Genomic DNA, 24205 nt, shown 5'->3' on the forward strand with positions numbered 1-24205 from the left:
AACTGAACTGAAAACTGATTTCAAATCTTTGTATTATCCCCCATTTGATCAAGGATTAAGATATAAACTAACCATTTTAGTTTCAGAGAAACAAATAACATAAACTAAAAGAAAACACCGATCTTGTTGAAAGTTAATTAAAACTACACGTGGCCTTCAAAAAGTTGATCATTATGTAGTTCAAAACTTGTTTCGAGTATCATATAAATTTTCTAATTTTTTATAAAAGATTTTTTTTTTAATTTACCTTTTTGTTCAAAAGTTAAAAGTTTGGTAGAAAGAAAAAAAAGCATATTTGGACTTAGCGCCCTCAAATAAGTTAAAATTAGCTCGTAAACCTTTGGCACCACGAATTTTGTTGCCTTGTGAATCTAACAAAAAAACGTAGTAAAACAATTAATTCGAATTCAATAATTTAATTAAACAAAATCTCTTTTAAACAGTTAAATACAATGATATTTTCCTTAAGTACTTCACTTGAAACACAAACATATTTTTAGAAAAGTATCGATGTTGAATAGTTGTAAAATAATTTCATCAAAAGCACTTATAAATTCTTTACAGTGTAACTTAAAAGTCCTATTTCAAGGCCATTTCAAGTAAATTTTAACTGGAATTTAAAGAAATTTCCTTGAAATTTTATGTCACGAATCAGGTAAAAAATTTTTATTGAATTCGTAACATATTCAAGCATTATGAAGTGTAATTTGAAGTTTTTTGAATAAATTATGACTACTAATTTGTTTTGAGAAAATTAAATTTTTAAAATCAACTTTAAAAATAGTTAACGGATGAATTTTTTTCCCAAACAGGGCTTGTGAAAGGAGATCGTTTCCTCAAATTTTAAGAGATGTTTAATTTGTCGTTATTATGCTACAAAAATGCGCAAAGATGATATGAAGATTTGTTTTTAATTTCTGTGTTGTTTTTAACTCTTGAATCAAATACTATCACTGGAAAGTTATAATATTAGCCTCTTTTTACATTTCCAAGTGTACAACAAAGAGATCTGAATTCTTTGAAAACAAATCTTCAATTCATTTGTTTTTATATGATCAATAGTTTTTTTTTAAATGAATGTAGTGACATGCGATACTTGAACACATTTTAAGAAACTTTTCGAATTTCTTATTTCATTCTTTAAGACAGTTTTGAACTCTGGGTTCCGGTGATAATTGAGATTCCATTTCAAAGTTAATTGACGAGATGCTATTAGTTTTCAAATTTCCCAACTTTTGATTTTCTTACCACACATTTTTTGAACGTTTGTATTATTGCAAATTAAAATAATAATTCCTAATTTTGAATTTTGGGGTGAATCCCGGGTCTTGGAACCAAAACTAAATTTTAATTTTTTTTGTTAATTTTCCCGGTTTTGGGTCTGAATTCCCGGTTTTTCCCGGTTTTCCCGGTTCGATTTTCAATTCCCGGTTTTTTCCCGGTTTTCCCGGTTCTGTGGCCACCCTGGCATCATATCAAGATTATATCTCAATCAGATAGGATTTAGGCCACCAAAAATGCAAAAATATGAGTCTTGCATGCAATTTTTGTCTTACGCGCATACTTGTATACAATGTATACAATGTTGTACAATGTTGTATACAATGTTGGACTACCTCTACTGACTTGTATTCAAACCTTCATGCATTTTTTCTTGAAAAGTTCGGGTACCAGCCAGGAGATTTGAACCTCGACCTGCAGGTTGAAAGGCGCGCACGCTACCACAGAGCCATGCCTGGTGCATTGGAATGAGATCTTCAAACTTCCAATAAAAGTTTTCGAAACATTTGCTTGCCCGGCAGAAAAAAAACAACTAATTGTATCAAAAGAGATATAATCATTTTTTCGAAACGACCAAAACGAAGATTGTGATACCAAAGTGAAAAAGTTAATAATATCTCGTTGAGATGGGTTTGTGAACACAATGTGTTGAGTTCGGCGCTAAAGCTCTACGATCCATTCACACTTCAAGTGTTTATGAACGTAAACAAATCGTACGTAATCAATAACTTTATAATACATGGTGGAATCGGTGAAAAACAGTTTAAAGGTAAAGTTTGAATCTTTCGAAGTGGAACATGTTACTAGCATAATTTTACATAATTTTTCATGAGTTATACCAAACGTTTGAGGAAGAAAGGCAATTAATCAAATACTTAAGGGGGGGGTAGGGTCTAACGGGTATAAAAAAAACACTATTTTCACGATTTTTTTCTAGAGCTATCGTTCAAACAAATGTATTCAAATTGTTTGCATTATACAAAGCATTGTTAAAAGAACATTTAGTAATTTTTTCGTAGAAAAATATTGAAAAATGAGCCGGTGACGAAGCATTTTCGAGGATGCCTTTTAAAAAACAGGATTTGCGGTGGACACTCTATCTCAGCACAGAATCATCTGAAGTCAAAAAATCAGAGCAAAATATTTTTAATAGATGTTTTTCTGGACCCCAACGTTTTTATTTAACTTAAAAATATTTTTATGAAATTTTTTGTGGCTGTTTGAAGTAAAAACTACGATTTTTTACTTAAAAATCCGCCATTTTTCACCTCTAAAATCTCCCCAAAGTAAAAAAATCAAAAAAGAAAAACGTTGGGGTCTGGTATTTTATATGTAGAAAATATGTTCCAAATTTGAAAAGAATCGGATAAGTAGTTTTCAAATGACGATGTCCACGGACTTTAAAAATGTGCTTTCGAGAAAAACGCGTTTGAAGTTTCTGCTCTTGCTTTCTTGCAGTATTAGATAGGAGGAGATAAAGGCCCATAACTTCTACAGTTTTGCTTCAATTGACTTGAAAATTTGACACAACATTCTTGAAATGTTTTACAATAAGAAAATAAAAAAATAAAAAAAATCGATTTTTTGAAAGTGTTAGACCCTACCCCCCCCTTAAGTTGTAACTCTCAAGGAACCAAAAATCGTGTTGTAATTGTATTGGAATCTCCGATTAAGATCTTTTGGCAATACAGCTTGTGCTTTCGATTCATCATTTTTATCGGACAAAAAAAAAGAAAACATACCAGAACATTAGCATCAAATATTTACCTGACGGAGAAGCCGTGTTCGGGATCATGTCCCGAAGATTCGGTGCCGAGGAACTTCCGCTGATGACCGCCGTGCTGAACAAACTGTTGGTGCTGGTAGCCATCTTTTTGCCGAAGCCACCTAACATTTTAAAGTAGCTCATCTGGCCGGCAATGCTGTGTCGTTGACGTCTTACTGCTGTGCCACTGCCGCCTGCCGTGGACGAATGGGACGACCCATGGGAGGAAGAACCCGCGCCAACGCCGCCGACCCCACCACCAATCGCAACAGTGCTGCCACCTCCGCCACTCGCGGACGGATGATTCGCGCTGTTGTCTGTGGTGTACGATTTGACGAATTTCGAATAGTGAGGTTTACGGTTAGGTGCAAGGTTATTGTTACTCATGTTGTTAGTTGTTGCGGTAGAACTAGCGGTCGTAATGGGTGCGCAATCACTACTAACACTACTAACTAGAACAGCGAGATTTTGCGATCGCGCCTCATTGAACACGCATTCAAAGTCGAGGAGACTGGAGTCGTTTGGGGGAGGCGTCATAAGTGATACAAACAAGACCGATTGATTTCCGGAGAAGTCGTCATTGGTGGTCACATCTTGTGTCTGTGCTAGTGTCAGGTCATTTTCGTCCGGGATGTCGGGGGTCAAGGGGCGGCGAAATTGGAGCCCCGGATCGCTAGCAACGCGCGTTAGACCGACACGATCGATCAAGAAAAGAGGCTGAAGTCGAATGGTAGAACTGGGACTATCGAGCGTCTGTGAACGGGATCTGGGACTGGGACTTTGTTGGTTCGTGTACTTCACATGAAAGAGCAGGGTTGTGGTGGAATCGGATTGTAGAATGCGAGGCGTTTCGGCATCTGTCAGGTAATCTAGGTCATCGAAACTTTTGCTGATCAACGGAATCGACGAGTACAACATTGATTTGTAGCTGTACCCATTGAATGGCAGAACTAGATTGTCTTTCTCTGGGTCGTTTGAAAATGTGTATGAAAGGGCTCGACTTCTCAGTGGATACTTGTAGTGAAATGGGTCGAGATCGTGACAAGCACTGTAATAGCGCGATGTCTCGGAATTCGTGTCGGAAAAAGAGGACACGTAAAGCTCTTGATCATCCATGTTGGGCGTAAATTCACTTATAGAATCGCATGAATTAGTATCGTGCATGAATAAACATTGACACGAAAGGGGTCTCTCATTGGTCGCCGCCATGGATATGTTGCCTTTTTCATCGCTATTGTTCTTTTTGATGCCGAAAATTTGAACACCCATTCCTAGATTGTAATCATCTGGAGTTTTCGGTATTTGGGATAGATCTATTGACCACAGAGGAAGTTCATTCGTGGCCGAATCAAACTTATGACTAGCCGCAGGCACCTGGACAGATGACGATACGTCTATTTAAAAAAAAGGATTATCCGATTTTTGTTATATGACATGAAAAATCACAAACATTAAATAAAAGAAAACGAGAAAACAAATTAAACAGCGAACAAAATTACGCACACGTATCCAAAACATAATAAACGATGATTAATTAGATAGGGCGAAGGGGATTCATTTTTACAAGAGAAGGACAGTTAGAACAGTTATTGTAAAGAACACAAAATAGTTACGAACGAACCATCACACATCGTACGGAAATGGAAAAAGAAAGAAAATAAAGAAAAATACCGTCAAAAAATGTCGTACCAAATCTGAGAGACCCATGAGTTAATTTCAATTGAAATTTAAAAAAAAAAAAGTTATACCACCTACTATCACTGAGGAGAAAGTAAAAAGAACAGCTCACAACCGTGTTAGCGAACGCAAGTAAACAAACAAAACCAGATTAATAAGCGAAAACAAACCGAAACAGTAACGATTGAAACAAGTTAGTACTTCTGTCTGATTAGAGTTAGTTCGGAGTTCTTCCATGGAACAGTGGTCCAGGACAAGACTTTTTCGTGACAAAATTAATTACGAAGATACTATAAGAGATGGTCGAAAATGGTGTCTTCAGCTAAAATGCTCATCAAACCATGCGCTTTAAAAATCTGAAATCAAATATTAGGGCGTGTCATTTTTGCATGATTTACACATAACAACTTTTTCCAGTGAACAGGTAGAGCCAAACTGTATTCTACAAAGTTGTAGCCAACGGTTTTTAAAGCAACTTTACCGAAGACACTTCATACCTACATATGACGATTCGTAAGCGAGTTATGATTTTTTAAATGTTGAAATGTTAGGGTGTGCCGAATAAACAGTATTCTGGCTCTAACTTTTGTGAATGAATTCAAACAAGAAAAATATCTTCTAAGCAAATGTATGAAATAAAAATGCGCACTTTTTTCTTTCAAAGAGCAATCTTGTATCTGGAGGCGTTCGTTAGTTATAAGGGAGTTTTTCAGCAAAAACTTGTACTTTTTAAACTATCATATCATAACCAAAAAATTATTTTATGACGGCATTATTTCTCAGCAAACTTGAAAGCGTAACAGAAATGACAACTTACGTCGTTTTCAATGACGTTGGGAATCGCAACTCCAGCTGTATAGTGAAAAGATCGTATAAAGTCAGTTTAAATCGTCTGAAATCAGTTTAAATCGGATATGATAGAAAGTCCGCCATGTTTGTAAATTTTGAAACAATTTTGCTCCCGCGCGAGAAAATCATTGTCATGTTCTCTCTGCAACCAGCAGCAGTGCATCCAGATGGCTGATAATCAGATGGGGATTGAGTATCTAATATTGACCAATGAGAGAACGGGGAAATATTCGGAGGCTATGATTTGAAGGCTATGAGACAAAATCTAGCGCTCTCTTGCATTTTTCCGATAGGAAGGACTCGAATAGCGCCCAATTGGTGTAGTTTTTGTCGAGTGAAATTTTAGTATTATGGGCCTTCTCAGGGTTCATGTTTGAGCCCACTTTTGTACAACTTTTACGTAAGTGACATCGACAGTTGTCTCTCTGAAGGCTGCACACTAAGACAACTTGCAGATGATGGCGTGGTCTCTGTCACAGGATCTACTGAGTCTTATCTGCACAGACCTTTACAAGATACTTTAGACAGATTGTCTTCCTGGGCTTTGGGGCTTGGGATTGAGTTCTCCCCTCAGAAAACGGAGATGGTGGTTTTCTCTAACAAACATAGACCTGCTCAACCTAAGCTTCAACTCCAAGGTAGAACGATCACTCAATCGAGGTGTTTCAAGTATCTTGGGGTTTGGTTTGATTCCAAGTGTACCTGGAGAGCTCACATTGAGTATCTGAAAGGAAAATGCCAAGAAAGAATCAATTTTCTCCGATCAATCACCGGCATCTGGTGGGGAGCCCATCCAGAAGATCTTTTAAAATTGTATCCAGTCAGCTGCCAAAACTCACCTTATCAAGCTCGAACGTATCCAATACCGTTGTCTTCACATCGCTTACTTTATCAAGACGTTGATTTACCATCACCTTTGTTTGGGTCCCCTCAATATTAGGCAATGAGAGGGCAGATTCCCTTGCAAAGGTGGGTGCGATGGAAGGCAACATTTATCAGCGTGAAATCGTTTTCAACGAATTCTACTTCTTGGCTCGGAGAAACTCTCTTGCCAACTGGCAGCGCAGATGGGACGAGGATGAATTGGCTCCACTCGATTATCCCAAAGGATCGTCCATCCTCCATAGTTCCACAATCAAATATATTATATTTGAACTAAAAAATGCCGTCATAATTTTTTTTGTTTGCCCCAATCCGAGATATGATTGTTTTTGAAAATTACAAGTTTTTGCTTTGAAATTCCTTAAAACTAACGTATGCCTCCAGAAACAAGTTTGCTCTCTTATTTCATACACATGCTTAGAGGATATTTTTCTTGTATTTAAAAAAAAACAACATTTAAAAATCTTAACACGCTTACGAATCGTCAGATGTTTGTAGTGTCTTCAGAAAAGTTACCTCAAAAACCGTAAAAGTTGTTATGTGTAAATCACGTAAAAATGACATGTCCTTATATTTTATTTCAGCTTATTAAAGCGCATGGTTTGATGAGCATTTTTGCTGAAGACCCCATTTTTGTCTATCTCTTATGGTATCTTCGTGATTTATTTAGTAACGATAAAGTTCGCCCACTGTGCATTGTTACTTCTGCTTCCAATTTGGGGAAAAATGGAATGGATGAAAGCACTGACTGGAGCAAAGGGTAAACGAACCGCGTGTTTTAATACCTACTGCTAATAACATAACTATGTAGGTATATGCGAGGCTTTTTCGGTAAAAAAACGAACGAGAAACTAAACCAAAGGATACGAAACCAGTTGTTTGCCAAAAACTTTTCTGCATTAACTAGTTATAGTGTAGTCAAACTGTAGTACGTGATTTGATCCTCATTGAGATTTAGAATATAGGTGGATTTTGAGTCGGGTGCGAGTGACCTTTTGGATTGATCCTTGATACATGGTGTGACTAAGCTTTCTAGGACTTAAACTTGAAATTAGTAGACGTTACAAAAACAAATATAGATCGATCCGGTAGAGATTGGACATGGAACTATAGGGAAAAAAACATACTCAACCTTGTTTCAAGGATAAATACCAACGATAGATGCATGATTTTTGTTAGAAATTGTGAAGAAAACCAGCCCAACGCCTCTCTCGGGGGCTGCTGAGGAAAAACTTCTGTATACGAACTAGAAGCAACTTTGCAGATCAGTTTTTCCAATCAGCAGCACTAAGCCCGAAGATGCGGTGCTCTGGTGTTTTGGATTTGGTGTAGGTATGTGCGCTCTTCTAACTAGACTTCGATGCCGATGTAATCGAAAGTTTTCCGAATTTTCTATTATGTGTAAAAATGGCGGGCGCAACGTAAAAATATCAAAAACACGGAACTATTGCCGGCCAGATGAGGAGGTCTTGCTATCGGTATGCTCGATTTTAGCTCCTGATAGACAGTTTGTCTTTTTTGTTTTGGTTTGTTCTGGTTTATTTTAAGCTGCTGGCAGGTTGTCTCAGTTTGTTCCGATTCCGTCGTGGTACGACTCTCGCGAATGTTGTGTAATTTGATCGATTTGTTTTGAAATAGAATAAAATATATGTTACGTTTTTATATGGGTTACACGATACAGCTAATATTTCAGATAATACCAGAAAGAGCAGATGTTTTGAACAGTTGGAACTAAACAAAAGAGAAAATGAACGAACTAACGAGAGAAAAACATTGTATCAGAGGGTAATTTGAAAATCAAAACGATCCAGATGAATATGGAAAAAAGTTGAAACATGAATAAAACTTTTGTGGAATTTTAGTCAGAACCAATATTTACAAGAAAAATTTTAAAAAACTATTTACAAGTTTAAAAAAAAACTTTAGGTAATTTGAAATATATACAATTACACTGAGCTTTGGTTTCAAAAATATTGAACTGTGGCTAGAAAACTCTTATTTACACTTGAAAAATACTAAGCTCCGAATTTGAAATGTTTATCAGAACGCAAAAATTTCCTCTCCTAGTTATTTACAACATGAATCATAGACAAACTGTACAAAATACAAATAACTTCCGAATGGTAAATAAAATGTACGTGAATATTAGTTAAGTTTTATGTCACTAATAAAGGATTGATTAAAACTGATAAACTTGAGAAAACCGACAATTACATTACGATACATTAGAGTCTTACAATGCCATACAAAATTATTTGAAATAATCTCGCAAGCATGAAGTTCTATAATAATGAATAACATTATTTTAAAACGTTCCTCTTTACAACAGATTGATGACAGATTTGTGAAACGGCGTCAGAAAACCTCAGAAGTTTTAACAAATTGTTGCACTTCCATAAAGGAAAAGGTCCAGGTCCAAGTGATACACAAAGACGTGAACCATCAGCTAGGGATATGTCTTCTCTCAATCGAACGAACATTGGAGCATTAGACTGAGTCGATATGGGGTCATTTTTGAATTTCTTAAACCCTGGAGTCTAAGAAGCTTCGTTTTCTTTCAAAACTCATGAATGATTTTTTGCAGAATTTTCATGTAACGTTTACATGAGTAAAATTGAACTTTTAGGTTTGTATCGGAAAATTGAATATTTTGTACTGAAAAATCGACATCATTTTTGTTTCTTCTGTGCTCATGGTTTTTGTGCCATTTTATAAATTCTCTGAAGTAAATTTTCCACTGAACAACAAAACCGTAACTTCATATTGCGGTTACTGGGAAAATTTCTAATCGAGCGACGGTAGCCTTCCGTGCGGTAGGCTAGCCGGAGCAGTAAACACAGTTAAAAAATTCACTCTTACTCACTAATTTCATTGAAAAGTTAAGAAGTAAATTCTTGAATCAATCTTCAAATCATTATTTTGCAAGAGAGGACAAAACATGAAGTCATCGGAATGAAATATTATTATTCTTAGTATTCATTGAGATTGAATTAATTACGAGCGTTAAAATCCCAGACAAAACAAAAAATATTGAACACTATTGAAAACACATTTTTCCATAGCCTGAGAATTAACGAATTTGGCATGACGAAGATTTTTGATGCGATAAATGCGTCTTTGATACTTTATATGCTGGTCGAATTCAATTATGTTGTCGTTAAAATGTAACAAATCGTATATGAGAAGTTAAAAAAAGGAGTTGTGTACGGATAATGATCTATTATAGGAAATAATACCATTCGCATCGCAAAAAATTGGACTGCGCACTCATAACTGCGAAACTTGTGCGATCTGTCAAATCAGTATAAAATCTGTCGGTTTTCTACACGCTAACCGCTTTTCAGTTAAACTTTATACGGATAACTCCGACTGCAAAACATAGCACGAAATCCAACATTCAATGAATGATCGCTACCGTGTCGTCGAACTCTAAACTTATTTAAACAACTACAGCGTTTTCTTTTTTTTTCGTGAATTTGTCCGCTGATTGACCCCATCGCAAACAGTTTTTTTTTATTATTCATTTTTCCGTGATTTCGACCGCTGATTGACCAAGCTCAAGGCAAACACAATTTTTTGTTTTATAAACAATAGATAATCCGATAATAATATTTGGTATACATGTTTGTTTGACAACTTTTTATTAAATCATCTTTAAATGTTTTCCGCTTGTTCATCCGATTTAATTTCAGTCGATAAATAATCCTTATGTAGAACAATGCTCATTTTTTTCTTGAATACTGTAATTTTTTTTACAGTGGTACCCTACGGGAGCCCAAATCAGCTATCGCAGAAATAGAAAAAAAGAGTGGATCAGCAATATCTTGAAAGGCAAAACAGTTATAAACTGTTTAACAGGGGTATGTCTTTTGGTATTGAATAACGATAAATTCAATTGACATCACTGCTGATACCTCGCGAAGTATTGCATGAAAAGTAGTAATGCAATACCTCACTAGGCACCCAGCAGTGATGTCAATCGAATTTATTGTTTTTCAATGCCAACAGACATACCCCTGTTTAACTGCTTATAACTTTTTAGTCTTATAAGATACGAAGTTACGGTCTTCGACAAAGTGGTTCAGCGGAAAATTTCCTTTAAAGAATATGTAAATTGGCATAAAAACCATAAGTAGGCTCGTTTCCCTAGAAGAAACAAAAATGATGTTGTTTTTTCAGTGCAAAGTATTCAATACAAACCCAAAAGTTCAAACTTACTCATGTAAACATTACATAAAAGTTCTGCAAAAAATCATGAATGAGTTTTGAAACAAAACGAAGCTTGAAATTCAAAAATGACCTCAAATCGACTCGGTCTATTGGAGCATATCGTCATGCAACCGATTGTTATCAAGTTATTGTTCAGCAAAGACTGACGTTCTACTGTGAAGAAAATGATCAACGACGGAAAGCAAAACTACAGGGTGACAAAAATGTCAGGTCACACTTTTTTGGGGTCGCCTGTAGCCTACACGTTGCATCTCTCTGGTGCCATCTATATGTCAAATGAAAGGGATAACTTTGCTGCCCGAAGTGGCAGAGTTTCGTTTCTGTGCAGTTTGTTTACATTGAGTTGTGAGCCATGGCAGAGTTAAGAGCAGCTGTTATCTCTACTCGGTTGGCGGGCAGATGACAGATGGCAGATTATTTTTTCGGACGAGAAGCTGTTCGTTTTGGAGCAAACAGTCAATCGCAGAAAATGATCGAGTTTGGAGTGTGAGCCTTCAGCAAGCTCCTGCGAACAAGCTGAACGTTTCCCGGTTCCAAAATAAGACTTCAGCCTTGATTCCAGCAAGATGGCGCCCCATCCTACACCGCAAAGGTTGTTCAGGCGTGGTGTGAGGAAAACTTGACCGATTTCATTTCGAAGAATGAATGGCCTCTGTCGTTTCCGGATCTGAATCCACTGGATTATTTCGTGTTGGGATACATGATGTCGAAGCTGAACGACTATAAAATAACAAATTTGGAGCTATTCAAGCGAGTTATCACGAAAATCTGGGACGAGATGCCGATGGATCACGTGCGCGCCGCTTGCGACGACTTTCCGAGACGTCTGAAGCTGGCTCGATCAGAGAAAGGTGGTGTTATTCCGAGATATCGTCTGTGAAGTATCTTTATGAGTTACTGAATAAAGCTATGGATTCAGATTTTCTTTGAAATATTGAGATTTTCCTGTGTGACCGGACTTTTTTGTCGCCCTGTAGAAGGCGTCGAACAGAGAAATCCGACAATTTCAATCGCGACAAATGAAGCTTGTGTGAATAATTTCGTGTGTTTGTCTACGAAGTTTGCTGCCTAACAAGACTTGTTGAACCACTACTTCGTCGCCGCTGGTACATAGCTCAGTACGAATGTTTTGGGACCTTCTATAGTTTAAACTAGAAATTCCGTAAAAGAGAACATCTTTTTTTTTTTAAGATATTGATTAGGAAGACGCTTATATCCAAAAATTGGATCGTTGTTGATGTTCACTTTCAGGGATTTTTTGTTCCTCATTTTTGTGCACTGTCTACTGTCTACTCGATCCGGAGACCATCGAGAGACTTCAGAAAACTGAATAGCATATTCGCCTGGCCTGAAAAGTATTCAAGTCGGTCGGAGAACCTAGAAGTCTGGCTCATTGGAACTTGAAGAACGTTACAATACAATCTGTTGTACGAGGAAGAAAAAGAAGGTTCTTAAGCTTTATTAGAAGATCAGTTTGAAATCAGTTTTAATTTATAAATTGTAAATTAAACAAACAAAAAAATTTCAGCTAAAATTTTTCAAAAAATTCGTCACAAATTTGGTCCCGGTGCCAAAAGCCAAGCACCTACTAACTCAAAGTAAATACACATCTGCTGAAATCCAACAGAAACCGGCTAAGAATTGAACAAAATAAGACTCTACAATGGTTTTCTCAAAATATGATAGAAAATATGAAACAGTGAATGACGCAACATTACCTTGATTGTGAACAGCCTGCAGACTGTGACAGTAACGTGAATGATCTACTCGCATGTATCCAAACAACAGATGTTGAGGCGTGCGTATAATGTTTTTTTTTTTTTTGGTGCGCAGTGTACGAGATCCAACGTGTTCAGAGAGTTCACATTACGAGTTGTTCATGTCATACGGTTCACGAACGATGATGGTTGGTGTAATTGTGGGGAAGGTGCATTGGTATATTTTTTCAGTGCGCGGTAACGGTACAGGGAATGCGAACGCCAATATGGAATGAGAGGAAATTTGGAGGAATTTGGATAAAACGTTTTTGTACATGCTTAAATTTAGAATCTAGAACATGAAACTGATGTTATCAGCGATCACACGGGTTATAGAAAATGTGTCAAAACTTCAGATAAACGGAAAACCAAACGCAAACAAACGCTTAGTCACGGTTCGCGGTCAACTTTCATATTTACAACACAGAGTAAAACGTTTCCGATTTAAGGTTTCCAACAGGGGAACTGATACGCACCTTTGATCCGACCATGCTTTTCGAAAGACCGCGCCGCTCGAGGTTCATCGGGACTCAAGGGGCGCTGGCCTCCGGATGCTGCCTGCTGCTGAGCTGCCAATTCTTCGCTGAGGCGTTTGGCTAGATCCATTGCCTCGTGGCCAGAAACGGTGTGGCAAGACCCTATGGGGATCGGCTCCGAGGACTTTATTTTTCTGATCCTTTTATCTTTGCTTTTGGTAACGTCAGGCTGTAAAGATTGCACCTCTTAGAACCTTGATCTACATAAAAAAACAACTTATGTTAGTTTACATTTTCCTTTGTATGAAATTGACCGGATCCGAGTGAATTTTCCTCTTCTGTGTCGTTTTCCTCATCGATACGCGATGTACTATCTTCATCGCCACTCTGTGAAGAATTTTAAATATATATTTAGAATTGATGATCAAAAACGAAATATTTCTACTGACGATGTACACTTACCGCATTCTTGGACGTAACCGAATCATTGCGGCTGTGGGGCCGAAAGCCCGGACCCGGAGGCAAATTCTTCTGAACACAGCAGTTTACCCCGGGGCTAAAATGTAATTCAACGTGGAACCGTTCCTCCGAGCAAGGATCCTTGGTTGGATCTTCGTACAGCATTATCACAATTTGAGACATATAGTTCAATTCGGACACCATGGACACATATTCCATCGCTCGTCTCCACTGTTCGTCGGTTAAAACATTCAACAAACCTCCATAACGTAACACCGTTAACAGTGAGTGGACGTGGCTTTCGCTAGTGAAGTACAGACGAGTGCGGACATGTCGACCAGGGCTGGAAACACCATGACTGTAACGGGGATTCAATCGGTTTATACTTTCATCACCAACTTCTTCGATATTGCGCTGCAAATCGGCTCGTATTTTTTTCAGAAGTGGGGTACATATTCCTTGACCGATCGTCAATTTTTCCGGTACAGTTAGTCCATACTCCTGGGGAATAACAACATCTGCTAAATTTTTTGCGTATATGTATAACTCTTCCGCTAGATCAAACTGCAAAGTGTGTTGATTGTGTTGTAAGTCGTATTTTATACAGTCATAAATATCTGGAATTTTCGAGATATCGTAATTTTTACTTTTGGTGCAGAAATCCTTTTCTATTTTTCCCCACCGCCTTCCCATCAATTCCCACGTTTCTCCATGGTACAAAACAGCATCTTTAGTCTTAAGATCTTCCTTTTTAACAGTTACTACATCCAACAATGATTTAATTAATGAATGGACATGTGCACAGCACTTTACAGGATTTTTAACAAAATCCATAGCCAAGTTAATGCTTATAGCATTCCCTGGATTGATGGCACAACGATCTTCCAAGGTAAAATCCCGATCTATTTGCATCAATTCGTGTAAGCGAGATTTTGCCATGTTTTGATATTTGCTGGAATCACAGTCATTGTCCAGCAAACCATTGGTATTTGCACTTTTCACCATCTGCACCAAAATGGGTGTCAACTCTCCTTCTAAAGCAAGCAGACCTTTGGCAAACGCGGCTGCCGTCATTTGCACTCGACCCTCGTCGGAAGCGTAGATTTTAAGATCATGTCGGAAGGTGGAATGCAAGCGTAGCAGCCCCAGACCCTGCATTCCAAGTCCTTCTTTCCCATCGCGGCTCTGTCCACCAGGATACATGCAACGGAAAATTCGACCCAATTCTTCTGCCTGGATACGGCCTGCCGGTGTAAGCTCTCCGCCCCATTTGAGTATCAGTACCAGCGAAGGCTCCTTGGGGGCATCTACTGTTCCATAGTCATACATGTGATGATAACATAAAAGCAAATTTTATATTAATTCTATGACAAGTCGTTGGGCAGTAAAATGGTTTAGGAAAACGGAAAAATGCCAAAATAAGTAAGTAAGCGAAAGATGAGGCGCAATTTCGTGGGGGTTCAGTAAGTAACCGTAAAATGAAAAAGAGCACGTGGTGCATGAACAAAACGCAAAATTACAACGTACTAGAACGGTGTTTACCATCGTCTGAACTTGATCCTCGCGGGCGACCTTTCGGTTGATACTTCATCTGAACTTTACGATTGATTCCAGAAAAATGGCCGTACCTGCAATGCGAAATTCGAGTTTATTTATCGGTAAAGCAGATATTTCAAAAATAAACACTAACATTTCTAACACGCTCTTCAATTGCTCCAATTTGCTTTGTTTCTCTTCGATCTCAGAATCGGCAGCCTTAGTTTGAATCTCAGACAGGAGTGACCTTGCTATATCTAGGATTTCTTGCAATTGCTTTGGTCTTTTGAGTTTAATATGACCGTATTTGTAGCCGTCATACTTTTCAAAAATTTCGAAAAACTTCGGATGCCTCACTTCGACTTTCATCTTCTGTTTCGGTGTTCGATCGCCATGTCGGATGACGGCCGTCACGCATCGAAGTTCCATCATCTTGCCGAAGGTTGTCGGTACAAAAGCGGGATCATCCAGCTGGAAGGGAACTGACCACGGTATGTGCAGGGTAGGTGCCAATTCGCGAAGAACCATGTTGCCCAATATCTTAGCACAATCATCATAGTACTTGTTTGAGTTCTTAACGAAACTAAAACCATTCACATCACATACAAAAGATTTGCCATTAGCACGCAGCAGATCGAATCCGCACACCGTTTGTTTGAATGCCATGCAAACTTTGCGCGAAATCAACTTTTCTGCATTGCTTAAAATGACCGGATAGCGAATTTCTTTGCCATCGCTGTCTCGCTCGACTTTGCCATCCAGAGCTGGACTCTTCCTAGCCTCCGCATGGGCGTAATCTGGTCCAACTGTGTACACTTTGACATCAGTCCCATCCGTCGGCATGAAATCTTCGTATATGAACGAACCGGTCTTACGTACACGCGATTCCGGTGAGTACACACTACTACGACTCCCAATCTACAAGAGATGATAGTTTTGATCACCCCCTAGAATCTACAACCCAGAGACCTACGTACCTTGCGGAACAGTCGTTGACTACCGCCGCCAGCAGAAGTAGGATAATAAATGTAGATGTTATGGTCTTCGGCTGATACAGGTTTTTCTACGAAAGGTTTGTTGAAAATTATCCCATTCACTTCCACATGATCTTCAGATTCCACGAGCTCGTGCTCTAAAACATACAAAATTTTGAAATCTTACCCATAACAAAATATTTGATCAGTTACACACTTTGGGGATCGGGCGAATCTCTGTCCAGGACGGCATATCGAGGAATTTCTATACCCTCTTTTTCCAATATCGCATACACCCGTCTCCGGTCCTAAAAAATATACATACAAACGAAAACAAACAAAAGTGCCCCCAGAATAAAAAAAAATGTATTGCCTCCACCAGACAGCGAAAATCGATCCTTACTACCTGAATATCAAACTGCATGTGCAAATTATTAATCACGTACGGTTGCCTCAGCTGTGCATACTGAATGGCTTTCTCCAGGGGAAAGCCCTTGGAGTGGAACGAAATCAGGCAATCACACAGTGGCCATTTTTCGACCGGTTCCTTCAGGATCACCTCCTCACTGAACACAATCATCCGAATGAACTCAAACTCCTGCAGTCGGGTCAGAATTTCTTTCATTGGCTTTGATTGGGACTTTTTAGCCATGGCGCAAACGGCCACCAACACCTGCTTACCCGATGTGGACGAATCGTCCGAGTCCAGCCCATCGGTAGATTCCAGATCTCCCTGCAGAGACGGTAATAAAAAAAAAGAAAAGGATTCGTGAATCAACATTGCAATTTGCAAGACGTTCCCGTGTTTTAAAGCATATTCTGTTCAGAATAAAACTAAAAATGGTGGCTCCAGAGAGTTGATGAAAAGATAATTTTTCACCAACTCTCTGGAGCCACCATTAAAACACTTGATTTGTTTTCCACCAAAATTCTCATCTGAAGGTTTTCGGAAAGTATTAACCATTTAGTACATATTGGGAATATAATGTAAACCTAATATTTTGTGAACTTGAAAGGTGATCCAAAGAAAACTAGCTTGTCTCATAAGAACGCATACGTGTTCTGTGAGAATTCTGTGTAGTTTTTAACGTATCTTGTAAGTATTTGGGGAAATATCAAAAAATTTCTTAAACGTTATTTGTTATTATGCAATGCGATCTATAAATTATTCAGTCGAATTTAAACACAAATTTACTCAAGCTTTCGCCTCTCGTAATCATCACCAGGTAAAGTACAACACTGCCGCGATATGCCAAAGTGACGTGTATGACGTGTATGTTTTTCAGTTTACGACAATTCGCGATTTCGAAGCTACAGTGAGGGGCAAAATAAAGTGTCCAAATTATTTTTTTTCAATTTCTTTTATTTTTCTGGTTAAAATTCAACGAAAACACATCGTAATCATTTTTAAAATATTGTTTATTATGTTCTTTTCAATTTTTGTTAATGTTGCGCTGAAAAAAAAAGAAAGTTTTTCTGATAGATAAAAAACAGTTAATATTCCAAAAAAAACAGGGGCAAAATAAAGTGTCCAGATCAGTACAGCTTCAAATAATTCAAACTGAAGGCAAACAAGAACGATTTAATAATGGGTATGGCCTCCTTTAGCCTTCAACACCGCTTCAAGCGCTTCGGCACACTTTCAACAAGGTTGTGCAAGTGTTGTGGGTCGAGTTCCTCCCACGCATGCTCCAGGGCATCAAAATAAGTACTTTTATTTGTCACACCAGTCTTATCAATCAGAGCATCGAGGATGGCCCACAGATTTTCGATGGGGTTCAGATCAGGACTTTGTGAAGGCCATTCAAGGGGTTTGATGTGGCAGAAACGGGAAAATGACGTCATCAGATTGGCCGTATGCTTCGGATCGTTATTCTGCTGTAAAACGAAGCGCTCTTCGAGGCCCGTCTTGATGAGGGATACCTCGAGGTTTTCCGGCAGGATATTGCAATATGACTCAGCTGTCATGATTCCGTCAATTTTTACCAAATTGCCCACCCCACCCCAAGAAAAGCACCCCCACACCATCACGTTACTTCCTCCGTTGCTCCGTGCTCGATACCAATCGAAAACGCTTACTGAAGAAGATAGTAAGTTGCTATCAAAATACCGGTATCTGAACTTTTCATTTACCGTGGTTGAATTAAAAGGAATCTTTCGATTGCTTTGATTCAGAGGAAAACATTGTTGTGGGCTGATGAATCCAAATTTGAGCTATCCAACCGGAAGAAGCGGGATCATATGTGGCGCAAGTCGGGTGAGGAGCTCCAAAACCGCCATATCCAAGGAACAGTCAAGCACGGAGGAAGTAACGTGATGGTGTGGGGGTGCTTTTCTTGGGGTGGGGTGGGCAATTTGGTAAAAATTGACGGAATCATGACAGCTGAGTCATATTGCAATATCCTGCCGGAAAACCTCGAGGTATCCCTCATCAAGACGGGCCTCGAAGAGCGCTTCGTTTTACAGCAGAATAACGATCCGAAGCATACGGCCAATCTGATGACGTCATTTTCCCGTTTCTGCCACATCAAACCCCTTGAATGGCCTTCACAAAGTCCTGATCTGAACCCCATCGAAAATCTGTGGGCCATCCTCGATGCTCTGATTGATAAGACTGGTGGGGATTTTTTTTTATTATCTGACAATTTGCGCCGGGGGTCTTCAGATTTTCCCCAAAATTGAAAATTTGGTTCATTTTTGCGACTTAAAAACACATCTATTTTTTCAGATTTCTAACATTTTTATTTCTTTGAGTTAGCTTCGGTTAGATTTTTTTGTAAATAAAAAATAACCATTTTTCAAAGCTACATAACTCTGTTGTTTCTCAACGGAAATTTTAAAATAGCACATCAAAATGCATTGAAATTTTATCAGCTTTCCAAATAGAATAGTTGAAAAAATTAAATAATGACCTTCAACATGAAAAGTTGTAAATAAACTTTAAATGGCGTATAAAAGTACCGTCTGCACCACCGAATATTTTGCGAAAAATACCATTGAATAGCTCAATTTATGATGCAACTTTCATCTGAAGACACCAAAGTGGGCCATTAACACCTTGAAGAGTTATGAAAGAAATAATGACAATAAATCTCTTTTTTTGCATCGAAAACAAACAATGGTGGAACAACTGCACTCACATATGGAGATAGCAAGCACTTCTAACAACATGGAAACAAAAGAACTTACCAAAGCATGTAAAAACACTACTTTTTCGTGCTTTTTAGAGTGTTTGCAGCAAAACTGACTTTAAATTTTAACCAAAATTCTGAGTATCGTATTGTTTAAGTGATATAACTAATAATGGGAATGTTGCTTTTACAACCTGGTCATATACTATATAACTTATTAATTTTTGGATCAAAGATCATTGTGAAGCATAACCAATGCCAATAGTAGAAGGTTCAGTCCCTGTGTTTGGGATCATAAAAATGTGATTAAAAAAATGAAAAATTAGCCGTGCTTTACATAGTTTTTATATCGGGAGCTAAGCTCTGGACACCAAAATCCTTTCCCATTGATCAAAAAAGTATGAGAAAGTGGCACAAATGTTGTAGAAATAATCAAAGAGCTCAGTATGGCCAGCCCAGCTTTTTCTGTTTTGGAATATATTTTTAAATTGTGACCACCACTTTCAGCATAAACGAAAATCGTTTCTAGGTTGTCATAATAAATCGTTAGGCCTGATATTTTCAAAATTGGGTTATTGATAAGTCGAGGGCACCATTTTTATTCATTATGGGACTGTTAATCGACCATATTTGAAACCTTTTTCGAATCTACTAGCATAACAGTCCCATACAAAATATATTTTTCTCACCAAGCTACTTTCTAAGACTTAAATTTGATCATTTTTGAACTTCTAGATGCAATTGTCAGAAAAAGAAACATACTTTTGCAAAAAAAAATATCATGAATTCTACATTGTAAGTTGAATCTTTTTACAATTTTTGATTGCATCCGATAGTTTTTCGCTCAGGAAGTCATTCCTAAGAAAGTCAGACCTGCCTTCGAAAACTAGTGTTCATCATTCGACATCAAGTGATTTAAAAAAATGTTTAAATGATTCAAAGCAATAAACCAAAGACTATTTCACCGAAAGAAACATTGAAAAGTAACCAAATTCGTGGTATTTCACATATGGGACTGTTTTTCAGGTATATTTCATATAGGACAGCCACGAATTGATATTTTTTTTCGAAATTTCTAGAACAAAACCTCTTTTTTAGTCTTTTATTTTGAAGCCTTATGTTGTCCTAAAATGACGAAAATTCATATGGGACTGTTATGCGAGTAGGGGCAGTCTGAAAAGGACGAAAAAATAGTGTTTTTTACCAGCTTTGATAAGTTCTTTTGTTTCCATGTTGTTAGAAGTGCTTGCTATCTCCATATGTGAGTGCAGTTGTTCCACCATTGTTTGTTTTCGATGCAAAAAAAGAGATTTATTGTCATTATTTCTTTCATAACTTTTCAAGGTGTTAATGGCCCACTTTGGTGTCTTCAGATGAAAGTTGCATCATGAATCGAGCTATACAATGGTATTTTTTGGAAAATATTCGGTGGTGCAGACGGTACTTTTAAACGCCATTTAAAGTTTATTTACAACTTTTCATGTTGAAGGTCATTATTTAATTTTATTCAACTATTCTATTTGGAAAGCTGATAAAATTTCAATGCATTTTGATGTGCTATTTTATAATTTCCGTTATGAAACAACAGAGTTATGTAGCTTTGAAAAATGGTTATTTTTTATTTACAAAAAAATCTAACCGAAGCTAACTCAAAGAAATAAAAATGTTAGAAATCTGAAAAAATAGATGTGTTTTTAAGTCGCAAAAATGAACCAAATTTTCAATGTTGGGGAAAATCTAAAGACCCCCGGCGCAAACCCGTCAGATAATATAAAAAAATTCCCTGGTGTGACAAATAAAAGTACTTATTTTGATGCCCTGGAGCATGCGTGGGAAGAACTCGACCCACAACACTTGCACAACCTTGTTGAAAGTGTGCCGAAGCGCTTGCAGGAGGTGTTGAAGGCTGAAGGAGGCCGTACCCATTATTAAATCGTTCTTGTTTGCCTTCAGTTTGAATTATTTGAAGCTGTACTGATCTGGACACTTTATTTTGCCCCTGTTTTTTTGGAATATTAACTGTTTTTTTATCTATCAGAAAAACTTTCTTTTTTTTTCACCGCAACATTAACAAAAATTGAAAAGAACATAATAAACAATATTTTAAAAATGATTACGATGTGTTTGCGTTGAATTTTAACCAGAAAAATAAAAGAAATTGAAAAAAAATAATTTGGACACTTTATTTTGCCCCTCACTGTAATTTTTGACAGGTCGTGTGTGTGCAAGAAAATGTAAACAAACGGGTGGAAGTACTAGCTTTTAATAAATCATTATTTTCTTTGATTTGATTAGAATTTTCAGAAAATGACGGATACAAATCAGAAGTAGAAGGTTCAGAGATTATTGTGAGCTATAGGAGAAAATGTGTATGTGCCGTGAAGCATCGCAAATCGACAACAAAAAAGGTAAATTTTTTACTACTCCAAAAACTATTCTGAGTATTTCACATATTTTTGAATGAAAACTCGAGCTAAATGCACATTTTCAATTGCAGTTTGTTAAAAGAGTAGTCAATTAACGTTCCTTTAAAATTTGGGAAAGACCCAACAATTGGTAAGCTAGAATTTTGTATTCGAAAAAAACATAAATTTTTGCTATTTTCTATTAGGATTCCTTCTGCAGCTGCATACAATCAGGCGTAATAATTTTAAAGCTGGAAGGCGGATTTGGATATTTGATAGTGGTTGAAATAAAAAAAAAAATCATATCCTTGGATTACTACACAATTCAAGTTTACTTAAATGCTTTTCAATTGACATCGTTCAATGGTTATAAAATGTTTTGTATTTTTATCGGACCTCATGATCTTATTTTTTTTCGGGAAATTTTATTGAAAATTATATTTATACAACCACTAGCCGTAGAACATTTTAAATTAAAACTTAACATTTTATACTGTCTTAGGCTGAAACTATTTAAATTTTTATATAACGTATTTATTAAATGTAACAAACAACTTAACCAAATCCAATAGTTATAGTTTAAAGTAACAACGAGAAAATCGATCTTTTATACAGACCAACGAGAAGCGCATAAAGTTTAATATAAAGATATGATGAAAAATATAGATTATTGGAAAAAATTAAAAGTTAAGAAAATGGACGAAAAGATTGATTCACATGGTGGCCGATCAGATACCACGTGGACAGAAAAATTAGATTTTTGACCCCCTCCGTGGCCAAGCGTGGACATTTGGCAAACCCCTACCTCCCTCCCCGGATGTCCACGTGGACAGATTTGAAATTGTTTTTTGTTTTCTAAATCTAATATTCAATAATTATAGTTATTAATAATTTCTAAATTATCATATTTATAGCTTGCTTTCAAGTGGCTACTAGTTGCTTAAACATAAACTGGAAAGCTTTGCAATTTTAAGATTTTGATTGAAACATCTTAATATTTAATCACCTTAAGAAAATATTTTGAAAGTAAGTATGTCCACGTGGACATTACCCAAACCCCTACCCCCCTCTCCGTGGACATTTCCATACCCCCTCCTCCCCCCTAAGTTGTCCAGGTGGTATCTGAACGGCCCCATGTTAGTTTTCTCTGACCGACTGACTATTTTAAAATGGAATTGACTCTCCTAAAAGGCTAATTTATTTAAATTTAATTGAAAACAAACTCCAATTTTTCAAAGGATTCATCATTTCATAATGATTTGGATTTATAAAAACTTAACTCGAAGCAATGTAAAGTCGTCTATAATTTATCGTTCACCCAGAATGTTGCTCACGCAACATCGTACTACCCCAGATGGCAGCAGCGCAGCTTCGAAACAGCGGATGAATGAAACTGCCGCTGTGAGATGAAAGAAACTCTGAGTAGATGTGTGTGTGTTAAAAAACGTTCCCAACTGATTCGATTGAAAAAAAAGGTCATTCTTTCGGCTAAACTTGAAGTGAATAGTGCAAAGTTGAAAAAGTTGGAAAAGCTTAATTTATGGCAAGTGAAATGGATTCCGGAAAGAAACCGAAAGTTCACCGCACTGGTAGGTAACTATGAGACTTGACATCCCGGATGACCCTTAACCGTAGTTGCCGATCCTGTGCTGCGCCCTAACGCGAGATTTGAACTTAGTGGACATTTTTGACAGTGTTTGCATACTTTTCCACCACTCACGCAAAGAATTTTCTTGAATAATCAACGGTTTTGCCAGTTATCGATTTGATAATGATGGATTTTGAAGGAAACTGTGCAATTGCATTGTATCTATCTCAAAAACGGGTTGATTTTAAAATATGAAAAAATGTTTCATGAATCTTGTATATGAAATCACGACTTTCGCATAAAATTGACGGATTTACATAAATTTTTAGAACGAATCCAACCAAATTGACATCTATTCTTTGTTTTGCTCCTCAATTTCAACAATTTTGTAAGAAAATGTTCGGATAACTTGTTCTTGAAATTTAGAAGTTTTGTGGTCTTTCGAAGCCACTGTAAAAATGTCAGTTTTTTAGAATTTGTACAGAGTTGTTATAAAAATGTATAATTTGTATGGAAACATGTAGAAAACACTTCGAAATGTAATGTGGTATAATATAAAATCAGCTTCTTAACTTGAATGGGGATTCCACCAGTTTTAGAGCTGAGCACAGTTTATAACTTGTTTAGCTGTAATTAGGGACCCTAGGGAAATATGTCAATCGATAGGCGTGAATTATGCGTTTGTATAGAACAAAACTAAAGATCAACAAAAAGCGGGAACGAAAATAACGTGATTATCAGTATACAGAACAACATCTAAGAAATATTGAATTAAGAGTTTGTTAAAATATTGATTTGGTTAACATAAAAGCTTACTTTTAGAGAATTGATGTAAGATTAAAATTGCGAAGAGCATATAAAGAAAATAGTTCAGGATCGTATTTCACCTGGAACTACTAATGTAAGTTAAAATATTCTAAACTATTGTACCTTATATTAACAATAAAATTTTCAGTTTTGAGCTGCATTGTAAAAATCTGCTACAAAAGGTGGTTTCTAGATTCGATCCGAACAGACACGATGTTTGGTTTGTTTTTTTTTTTTTTGGGCTAATCAGACAAAAAAACTGACTTGCTTTTCCACTACTCCAATTGAACGATTCAGATAGCGCCTTGTTAAACCCCTCATTTCCCATACCTTCATGGAATAAACGTTTTTACTTTTATTCAAATTTTAGCTCACTGTTGGATCCTCT

General features: G+C 37.1%; 1 protein-coding gene across 7 annotated transcripts; it reads right to left on the reverse strand.

The window, feature by feature from the left end:
* Positions 1 to 201: 201 nt before the first annotated feature.
* Positions 202 to 16619, reverse strand: LOC129741837 (inositol hexakisphosphate and diphosphoinositol-pentakisphosphate kinase). Of its 7 annotated transcripts, XM_055733666.1 has the most exons (10): positions 16290 to 16619; positions 16104 to 16194; positions 15890 to 16044; positions 15067 to 15830; positions 14904 to 15004; positions 13380 to 14686; positions 13209 to 13304; positions 12918 to 13146; positions 12403 to 12447; positions 202 to 3363 (listed from the first exon to the last, which is right to left on the reverse strand). In XM_055733666.1, the coding sequence occupies exons 1-10, from the start codon at positions 16536 to 16538 to the stop codon at positions 2996 to 2998; spliced, it is 3405 nt and encodes a 1134-aa protein (XP_055589641.1). In that variant the 5' UTR covers positions 16539 to 16619; the 3' UTR covers positions 202 to 2995. The 7 variants fall into 7 exon arrangements, with proteins under 7 accessions (XP_055589641.1, XP_055589613.1, XP_055589637.1 ...); XM_055733638.1 differs by lacking the exon at positions 12403 to 12447 and having other exon boundaries at positions 202 to 4440; positions 16293 to 16619; XM_055733662.1 differs by lacking the exon at positions 12403 to 12447 and having other exon boundaries at positions 202 to 4440; positions 13380 to 14683; positions 14919 to 15004.
* Positions 16620 to 24205: the final 7586 nt, after the last annotated feature.

The sequence above is a fragment of the Uranotaenia lowii genome, chromosome 1 (assembly GCF_029784155.1).
Source record: "Uranotaenia lowii strain MFRU-FL chromosome 1, ASM2978415v1, whole genome shotgun sequence".
NCBI lineage: Eukaryota > Metazoa > Arthropoda > Insecta > Diptera > Culicidae > Uranotaenia > Uranotaenia lowii.

Excerpts from the sequence above, each read along its gene's own strand:
- LOC129741837 (XM_055733633.1), bottom strand. The coding sequence starts at position 16,538 with ATGGCTAAAAAGTCCCAATCAAAGCCAATGAAAGAAATTCTGACCCGA. Across the intron at positions 16,195-16,289 it reads TGCAGTTTGATATTCAGGTA|GACCGGAGACGGGTGTATGC; the intron begins GTAAGGATCGAT and ends TATATTTTTTAG. Across the intron at positions 13,305-13,379 it reads CGGTTACGTCCAAGAATGCG|AGTGGCGATGAAGATAGTAC; the intron begins GTAAGTGTACAT and ends AATTCTTCACAG.